Source organism: Triticum urartu, unplaced genomic scaffold (genome assembly GCF_003073215.2).
Source record: "Triticum urartu cultivar G1812 unplaced genomic scaffold, Tu2.1 TuUngrouped_contig_4809, whole genome shotgun sequence".
Lineage (NCBI taxonomy): Eukaryota > Viridiplantae > Streptophyta > Magnoliopsida > Poales > Poaceae > Triticum > Triticum urartu.
Genome location: NW_024115429.1, coordinates 1 through 9648, shown reverse-complemented (window position 1 = coordinate 9648; position 9648 = coordinate 1). Strand labels below are relative to the sequence as shown.

The 9648-nt window shown below is 41.3% G+C and overlaps 1 protein-coding gene and 1 long non-coding RNA gene across 2 annotated transcripts; one reads left to right on the top strand and one right to left on the bottom strand.

The window, feature by feature from the left end:
* The first annotated feature begins 2233 nt into the window (after positions 1–2233).
* On the top strand, positions 2234–7046 carry LOC125528351. The gene is made up of 2 exons (XR_007292371.1): positions 2234–5589; positions 6768–7046. It is a non-coding gene; the product is annotated as an uncharacterized LOC125528351 (long non-coding RNA).
* Positions 6795–9635, bottom strand: LOC125528350 (tubulin beta-1 chain). The gene is made up of 4 exons (XM_048692825.1): positions 9502–9635; positions 8951–9354; positions 8588–8857; positions 6795–7714 (listed from the first exon to the last, which is right to left on the bottom strand). Exons 2-4 carry the CDS (start codon positions 9342–9344, stop codon positions 7041–7043), a joined length of 1338 nt encoding a protein of 445 aa, XP_048548782.1. The 5' UTR covers positions 9345–9354; positions 9502–9635; the 3' UTR covers positions 6795–7040.
* Positions 9636–9648: the final 13 nt, after the last annotated feature.

Genomic DNA, 9648 nt, shown 5'->3' with positions numbered 1-9648 from the left:
GATCAGTTGGCACTGATGCCTAAAATGTGTTTTTTTTCGCATGCTTAATTGTACACAGCTAGATAGACACGCATAAGTATTTAGGTTGATGCACAAGTCAATTTACAGTAGGATTATGAGGACAATCAACTAAGCTCCAACAACTTATCTGCTATTTTCAGATCAGCAAGGCAAGAATAGCTTTATTGTTTCTCTGTTCTTTCCTTATTCTCACACAACAGAAAAACTAAATTTATTTCTTTTGCACTTTATGTTTCTTAATGTTGTCAGACTAATACAGAAGAACAAAAAACTAACTGTTGATGTTTTGTCTGTCCAGCTAGCCGGCAAGTCAGATAAAAGTGTCATCTGATACGAGAAAGTACTACTGTTTTCATTTATAAAAGATACATAAGTGTTAATTTGGCAAGTCTGTTAGTTGATAACCTTACCTGATGTTAAGAGGGTGAGTGGTTAGTGTAAAATAACTTTGAGATCATCTCCTTTTGCAGTTCTGACCAATTTTTTCTTCACATCATTTTGAAATTCTTAGTTTGTTTTTTGAGTTATCCATATTGTACCCATGTCATGCTGAATGAACGTGCATGCTGTGAGAGAGATAGATGGAAACTGTAATTCTTCAGTGTCATTGTACATTATGTAGTGTTATATTTTGAAAATCACTGTTTCGATGTCTCATCAAGGTTGAGGCTCATATTGTTTAAGAATGTTGCTCACCAATTCACCATTGTTTTTGGCTGACCCAATTTATGTAAGCATGTACAGAATTAGACTGCGAAACACAAACCAGATATATTGGTTCACTAAACTCACAGTTATCAGGGAGAAATAACATAAACTCTTTCGTTTCAAGCATTTTTTCTTATTAAGTTTCCTATATCTGATCTACTTCACACATTATATAACTATGAAACTGCTAATAATTATTCACAACGGCATCTCTAAATTCATCATGAGAACATGCTATTTGTCTCTCTGACAATGTGTCATGATGATCTGGGCATCTGGCTTATCTTAATGTTGTCAGACTGATACAGAAGAACTGAAAACTAACTACAGTTTGGATGTAACAACGTACACGGCATAGCTTGACACCACGTAGAAGTCAGGAGAGCGCCCACGTTGCCTAGGTTGAATTCAAGTTTTGCCTCCATTTTATCCAGATCCTTGCTATTGTGGTTAGGTTTTAGAGATCAGAGTTGTTGTATCTATGCAAGTGAAGAGTACTCCATCTAAATTTGATTGCAGAACAAACAACACGTTTTAACTACATGCTTTTCAACTTCCTGCAGGAGGGTGAGTGGATTAGTCGCCGATTAGTGCCTTCATTGTTGTTGAATAAACTGGCTTCAGCTCTGATGCATGTGAACTGTGAGGTGTTTTTGGTATGGGAATGATGAGGTTCTGATGGTCTATACCTGATTGCAAGGTTTGGGTATGAATTAAATTTGCATCCAAACTTGGCAATTATCTTCTATGAATTTAGGCATTGTTCACATGTCATTTGAGTCAAACAGAAATATGCTTCTGAAATGCTCCAATTTGCTGCTTTTCACATTTAGAGAAGGTTGTTTTATTTCGTATTCATCAGGTTATGCTAAAGCAGAAGGCATTGTGCTGACATTTTTTAAGCCTTACTTGATTTTGATATGTGGTTAGCCGTTTGCCCTTGCACCAAAAACAAACACTATTCCTATGTCTTACTTAGAAGCAAAGGTGCATTAATTATTAACTGGTTGATATATGTTCCATGGTGGGTGGCATAGAAAACAAAGCTTCTTTCTAAGACATGATGTTCTGTTACTAGCAAAAAAAGTGTTAGAATTTATAAGTACTTATTCAAAGAAAAAAAACTAACTGGAGAACTGTTTGCTTCTACCATTCCTTTCAAGTTAAGGCAAAAATCATATTGGCATGTAGCTTGTGCTCCTGCAGAGTTCTTTTTGTTTTGATTTTCTGTAATGTTAAAGGCATATCGAATAATGAAATTGCAATAGTTATGATCCCTAGGCCCGACAAAAAACTGACGAGAGTATTAGGCGGTGACAGGTGGTGGCAGGTATCAGGCTACAACAGTTGAATTGCAAGTCTTCTGATGAGGTATTGTGCTTCACCTGATATGCTTATATGGCCGTGTACCTTGTGTGCAGGTTTGCATTGCTATCTTGAATATTTTTCTGTCTTTCTGAACCTTTTACTCTGCTCAGCTTTTGCGGCAAGGAGGAGCAATGGGCCTGTCAGAGCGAACCCCTGGTTGAAATTTGTCAAAAGACTGGGCGGTAAACTGAGTGGTAGTCTTAGTATCTTAATACACAACTTGCATACTATGGGAATTGTGTTTATGTTGTTATGGGATTATGGAGTTATGATCTAAAAAACTTATGGAGTTATGATCTAAAAAAGAACTATGGAGTTGTGTGCAAAGAAAGGACATAATGTTTCTCAAATTGCCCTTTATATCTCTATGTTTTGCACTTTATCAAAGGCGCAATTAGTTGAGCTCTCAAGCCAAGTTTTTCCAGCATGATTTCACTTATGGTTCCTTGCGGGAATTTTGAAGAAGGAAATATTTCGCCTATGACAACCTAGAACTTGCTAGCTGTGTAGTCCGTTGTTTACCATGGTAGGGTGATATCCTATTTTTTTCTAAGTAGATATAGTTATATTTTGATATGGACTAATACATCTCATTTCCTAAATTGAATAATACATATCTTCTACAAAATTAAATATCAAGAAACTGGATGCAAATTAATTGTGAAATAGCACCACTAATTTAATGGTGCAATCTAAAGAAGAACAGTTGAACAATTGTTTTTTTATCAAGCAATTCGGCGACAACAGTCAACAGTGCCAAGGTTCAGTTCATCAAGGAGAGAACTACTCGTACAATGTCCATTGATACAACACCCTGGCCTGGCAAACAAAAGACGTGCGCTAGTTTAATTAAGGGGGAGAAACGAAGGTCCATTTAGTGGTGGCAGTGGTGTGTAATTTCCCTCAAATCCAGCTTCTAGAGTTTTCTGGAGCACTCCAGATTTTAGTTTTTTTAAGCAGCAATATCATGTTTGGCTTGTGTTTTCTGAAGTAAAGCTGAATTTTAAGGAGCAGTACAAGTAAAAGATATATCAAAGAAACTACAATCTGCCTCCATCACAAACATGTATATTTCTCACAAATCCGAGATTTTCAAGTTCTGCAGCGAGTAGACTGACACTGAAATTTCAATTCAGGTGAACCGAATCAGAAACCAAAGTCTGGGCCCTGTTAACTACTCCCTCCGTTCCAAAATAGATGACCCAACTTTGTACTAACTTTGTACTAAAGTTAATACAAAGTTGAGTCGTCTATTTTGGAATGGAGGGAGTACAAAGCAAGTCGATGCCAGCATACATATGAGAAACTGATGGGCCTGTCAGAGCGAACCCCTGGTTGAAATTTGTCAAAAGACTGGGCGGTAAACTGAGTGGTAGTCTTAGTATCTTAATACACAACTTGCATACTATGGGAATTGTGTTTATGTTGTTATGGGATTATGGAGTTATGATCTAAAAAACTTATGGAGTTATGATCTAAAAAAGAACTATGGAGTTGTGTGCAAAGAAAGGACATAATGTTTCTCAAATTGCCCTTTATATCTCTATGTTTTGCACTTTATCAAAGGCGCAATTAGTTGAGCTCTCAAGCCAAGTTTTTCCAGCATGATTTCACTTATGGTTCCTTGCGGGAATTTTGAAGAAGGAAATATTTCGCCTATGACAACCTAGAACTTGCTAGCTGTGTAGTCCGTTGTTTACCATGGTAGGGTGATATCCTATTTTTTTCTAAGTAGATATAGTTATATTTTGATATGGACTAATACATCTCATTTCCTAAATTGAATAATACATATCTTCTACAAAATTAAATATCAAGAAACTGGATGCAAATTAATTGTGAAATAGCACCACTAATTTAATGGTGCAATCTAAAGAAGAACAGTTGAACAATTGTTTTTTTATCAAGCAATTCGGCGACAACAGTCAACAGTGCCAAGGTTCAGTTCATCAAGGAGAGAACTACTCGTACAATGTCCATTGATACAACACCCTGGCCTGGCAAACAAAAGACGTGCGCTAGTTTAATTAAGGGGGAGAAACGAAGGTCCATTTAGTGGTGGCAGTGGTGTGTAATTTCCCTCAAATCCAGCTTCTAGAGTTTTCTGGAGCACTCCAGATTTTAGTTTTTTTAAGCAGCAATATCATGTTTGGCTTGTGTTTTCTGAAGTAAAGCTGAATTTTAAGGAGCAGTACAAGTAAAAGATATATCAAAGAAACTACAATCTGCCTCCATCACAAACATGTATATTTCTCACAAATCCGAGATTTTCAAGTTCTGCAGCGAGTAGACTGACACTGAAATTTCAATTCAGGTGAACCGAATCAGAAACCAAAGTCTGGGCCCTGTTAACTACTCCCTCCGTTCCAAAATAGATGACCCAACTTTGTACTAACTTTGTACTAAAGTTAATACAAAGTTGAGTCGTCTATTTTGGAATGGAGGGAGTACAAAGCAAGTCGATGCCAGCATACATATGAGAAACTGATGGGCCTGTCAGAGCGAACCCCTGGTTGAAATTTGTCAAAAGACTGGGCGGTAAACTGAGTGGTAGTCTTAGTATCTTAATACACAACTTGCATACTATGGGAATTGTGTTTATGTTGTTATGGGATTATGGAGTTATGATCTAAAAAACTTATGGAGTTATGATCTAAAAAAGAACTATGGAGTTGTGTGCAAAGAAAGGACATAATGTTTCTCAAATTGCCCTTTATATCTCTATGTTTTGCACTTTATCAAAGGCGCAATTAGTTGAGCTCTCAAGCCAAGTTTTTCCAGCATGATTTCACTTATGGTTCCTTGCGGGAATTTTGAAGAAGGAAATATTTCGCCTATGACAACCTAGAACTTGCTAGCTGTGTAGTCCGTTGTTTACCATGGTAGGGTGATATCCTATTTTTTTCTAAGTAGATATAGTTATATTTTGATATGGACTAATACATCTCATTTCCTAAATTGAATAATACATATCTTCTACAAAATTAAATATCAAGAAACTGGATGCAAATTAATTGTGAAATAGCACCACTAATTTAATGGTGCAATCTAAAGAAGAACAGTTGAACAATTGTTTTTTTATCAAGCAATTCGGCGACAACAGTCAACAGTGCCAAGGTTCAGTTCATCAAGGAGAGAACTACTCGTACAATGTCCATTGATACAACACCCTGGCCTGGCAAACAAAAGACGTGCGCTAGTTTAATTAAGGGGGAGAAACGAAGGTCCATTTAGTGGTGGCAGTGGTGTGTAATTTCCCTCAAATCCAGCTTCTAGAGTTTTCTGGAGCACTCCAGATTTTAGTTTTTTTAAGCAGCAATATCATGTTTGGCTTGTGTTTTCTGAAGTAAAGCTGAATTTTAAGGAGCAGTACAAGTAAAAGATATATCAAAGAAACTACAATCTGCCTCCATCACAAACATGTATATTTCTCACAAATCCGAGATTTTCAAGTTCTGCAGCGAGTAGACTGACACTGAAATTTCAATTCAGGTGAACCGAATCAGAAACCAAAGTCTGGGCCCTGTTAACTACTCCCTCCGTTCCAAAATAGATGACCCAACTTTGTACTAACTTTGTACTAAAGTTAATACAAAGTTGAGTCGTCTATTTTGGAATGGAGGGAGTACAAAGCAAGTCGATGCCAGCATACATATGAGAAACTGATGGGCCTGTCAGAGCGAACCCCTGGTTGAAATTTGTCAAAAGACTGGGCGGTAAACTGAGTGGTAGTCTTAGTATCTTAATACACAACTTGCATACTATGGGAATTGTGTTTATGTTGTTATGGGATTATGGAGTTATGATCTAAAAAACTTATGGAGTTATGATCTAAAAAAGAACTATGGAGTTGTGTGCAAAGAAAGGACATAATGTTTCTCAAATTGCCCTTTATATCTCTATGTTTTGCACTTTATCAAAGGCGCAATTAGTTGAGCTCTCAAGCCAAGTTTTTCCAGCATGATTTCACTTATGGTTCCTTGCGGGAATTTTGAAGAAGGAAATATTTCGCCTATGACAACCTAGAACTTGCTAGCTGTGTAGTCCGTTGTTTACCATGGTAGGGTGATATCCTATTTTTTTCTAAGTAGATATAGTTATATTTTGATATGGACTAATACATCTCATTTCCTAAATTGAATAATACATATCTTCTACAAAATTAAATATCAAGAAACTGGATGCAAATTAATTGTGAAATAGCACCACTAATTTAATGGTGCAATCTAAAGAAGAACAGTTGAACAATTGTTTTTTTATCAAGCAATTCGGCGACAACAGTCAACAGTGCCAAGGTTCAGTTCATCAAGGAGAGAACTACTCGTACAATGTCCATTGATACAACACCCTGGCCTGGCAAACAAAAGACGTGCGCTAGTTTAATTAAGGGGGAGAAACGAAGGTCCATTTAGTGGTGGCAGTGGTGTGTAATTTCCCTCAAATCCAGCTTCTAGAGTTTTCTGGAGCACTCCAGATTTTAGTTTTTTTAAGCAGCAATATCATGTTTGGCTTGTGTTTTCTGAAGCAAAGCTGAATTTTAAGGAGCAGTACAAGTAAAAGATATATCAAAGAAACTACAATCTGCCTCCATCACAAACATGTATATTTCTCACAAATCCGAGATTTTCAAGTTCTGCAGCGAGTAGACTGACACTGAAATTTCAATTCAGGTGAACCGAATCAGGGACAGGACATCATTGTTCAAACTTCAAAGCATTCTAGTACTGTATTTCAAATCCACTTGCTTGAAACCTCACATAGAATAAATAATTCAAGCAAAGAAACATAGCATCGAGTGAACACAGTACAAATATACATGCCAAGACACGCAAACAAGCAGCAGAGTTGTAGCCATGGTACTCTCTAGTCTCTACTAGTAACAAGCTCCAGTTGTACGAAAACCACAATACCACATAAACGGAGAGATGAATTTGTCACCGATCTTACTCCTGCTCCAGGTCTTCCTCTTCCTCGTACTCGCCCTCCTCGTCGGCAGTGGCGTCCTGGTACTGCTGGTACTCAGAGACAAGGTCGTTCATGTTGCTCTCGGCCTCAGTGAACTCCATCTCGTCCATCCCCTCACCAGTGTACCAATGCAAGAAAGCCTTCCTCCTGAACATGGCGGTGAACTGCTCGCTCACACGCCGGAACATCTCCTGGATGGAGGTGGAGTTGCCAATGAAGGTGGACGCCATGGAGAGGCCGCGTGGTGGGATGTCACACACGCTTGACTTGACGTTGTTTGGGATCCACTCCACGAAGTAGGAAGAGTTCTTGTTCTGCACGTTGATCATCTGCTCGTCAACCTCCTTGGTGCTCATCTTGCCACGGAACATGGCCGAGGCTGTGAGGTAGCGGCCATGGCGTGGGTCAGCAGCACACATCATGTTCTTTGAGTCCCACATCTGCTGTGTGAGCTCAGGGACAGTGAGGGAGCGGTACATCTGCGACCCACGAGATGTGAGCGGCGCAAAGCCCACCATGAAGAAGTGGAGGCGCGGGAAGGGGATCAGGTTGACGGCAAGCTTGCGGAGGTCTGAGTTCAGCTGTCCTGGGAAGCGGAGGCAGCAGGTGACACCGCTCATGGTGGCACTGATCAAGTGGTTCAGGTCACCAACTGTCAACAAAAAGGCAAAGATTCACAGATCAGCAATACTGGCATAATAAGGAGTATTTAACAAGCAACTACCATATTAGCTGGAATTTTTTCTTACCACAACCTACAGCAGGAAAATATTCAAAGAAAATGGACTAGCAGCAAACCTAACTAACAAAATTAATATGTATAGTCTTATCAAGTGGAATCAGGGTCACTTTCACTCAGATTAGAAAAACTGTGCGTAATGATGTCTAGGTTCAATTCAAGCAAATAGCATGCATCACATCAAGGTGCTGAGAAAGCTACAACAGAACAACCACTCTGAAGTCACACTACATCTACCAGCATTTATCAGTTTAATAATTAAACACCTTTTCCCATCATTACTTAATGACAGGTGGTTAGCTACCTATGTACAGAGCACAAAAATCACTCCAGCTACATCTAATCTCAGCGCTCAAACAAGCTAAAAGCACCAACTACAAAATATCATCTCTAGAACGAACATGTTCCCGGCAGATAAAACAAATTCAGCTTCCAACATGGCATCAACCCAGTTGGAATAAGTTGGTAATTGCATTGTGGACACTACAGGCTGCAGTCAGTTCATACGATCAAAATAAAACTTGCAAGGTATGACACTTGGAAAATTAACTTCTTCAACGTAAAAAGAAGAAGTCACTACTTAGATGGTTGTCAGATGATATAAGTAACTAATGGCATCAACCAGTCAGGACAGGTTGCTGACAGCATTTTCAGACACTACAGGCAGTCAGTTTGTATCACCGAAACAGAACTACCACAATATGACAATTGACAAACGAGCTTCTCCTACAGCTGACTGTCCAGTGCTATAATTCACCACAAGCAGGATGTCACAGATCTGCTTACAGCTAGGTGTGGTCAGCTTGAGGGTGCGGAAGCAGATGTCGTAGAGCGCCTCGTTGTCCAGCACCATGCACTCGTCGGCGTTCTCCACCAGCTGGTGAACCGAGAGGGTGGCGTTGTAGGGCTCGACCACGGTGTCAGACACCTTGGGGGATGGGAACACGGAGAAGGTGAGCATCATCCGGTCCGGGTACTCCTCCCTGATCTTGGAAATCAGCAGCGTGCCCATGCCGGAACCGGTGCCCCCGCCGAGGGAGTGGCACACCTGGAAGCCTGACGACAAGCACACGAGCAAAAGTCAGAACCGCTCGCCGGAATCTGCGGAACGGGGTAACCGGAGCGACTCCTGAAGAAAGGGGAAAGTACCTTGCAGGCAGTCGCAGTTCTCGGCCTCCTTGCGGACGACGTCGAGGACGGAGTCGATGAGCTCCGCGCCCTCGGTGTAGTGGCCCTTGGCCCAGTTGTTGCCGGCGCCGGACTGGCCGAAGACGAAGTTGTCGGGGCGGAAGATCTGGCCGTATGGCCCCGTGCGCACGGAGTCCATGGTGCCGGGCTCGAGATCCATGAGCACGGCGCGCGGCACGAAGCGGCCGCACGAGGCCTCGTTGTAGTAGACGTTGACGCGCTCCAGCTGCAGGTCGGAGGTGCCGACGTACCTCCCCGTGGGGTCGATGCCGTGCTCGTCGCACACCACCTCCCAGAACTTGGACCCGATCTGGTTCCCGCACTGCCCGCCCTGGATGTGCAGGATCTCCCTCATCTTCGCCTCCCTGCAGAATCGAGCCGGGATTCCGCGTCAGATCCGTCGGAAACCACAGCTTAAATCCCGAACAAATCGAAGCAAACTAGGCGCGGAGAACCCAACGAAATCCACCGGAAAACTGAGGAGCGGAGGGAAGATTGGGTTGCGGCGTTACCTTGGGAGAGGATTGAAGCGGTCGCGTCGCGCGTGGGGGAGTGAGGGGGGATGGGGATTGGGTTGGGTTGGGGGAGAGAGCGTGTGTGTTGTTCTTGGTGAGGCCAAAATGGGGGCGGGTTTTTTATAGCGGCGCGTGGGGCTACGG

Bases quoted from the DNA above. Each gene is read 5' to 3' on its own strand.
- LOC125528350 (XM_048692825.1), bottom strand. From the start codon at position 9,344: ATGAGGGAGATCCTGCACATCCAGGGCGGGCAGTGCGGGAACCAGATC. The intron at 8,858-8,950 runs GTACTTTCCCCT...GCTTGTCGTCAG, and splicing joins GAACTGCGACTGCCTGCAAG to GCTTCCAGGTGTGCCACTCC. The intron at 7,715-8,587 runs GTAAGCAGATCT...TTTTGTTGACAG, and splicing joins CAAGCTGACCACACCTAGCT to TTGGTGACCTGAACCACTTG.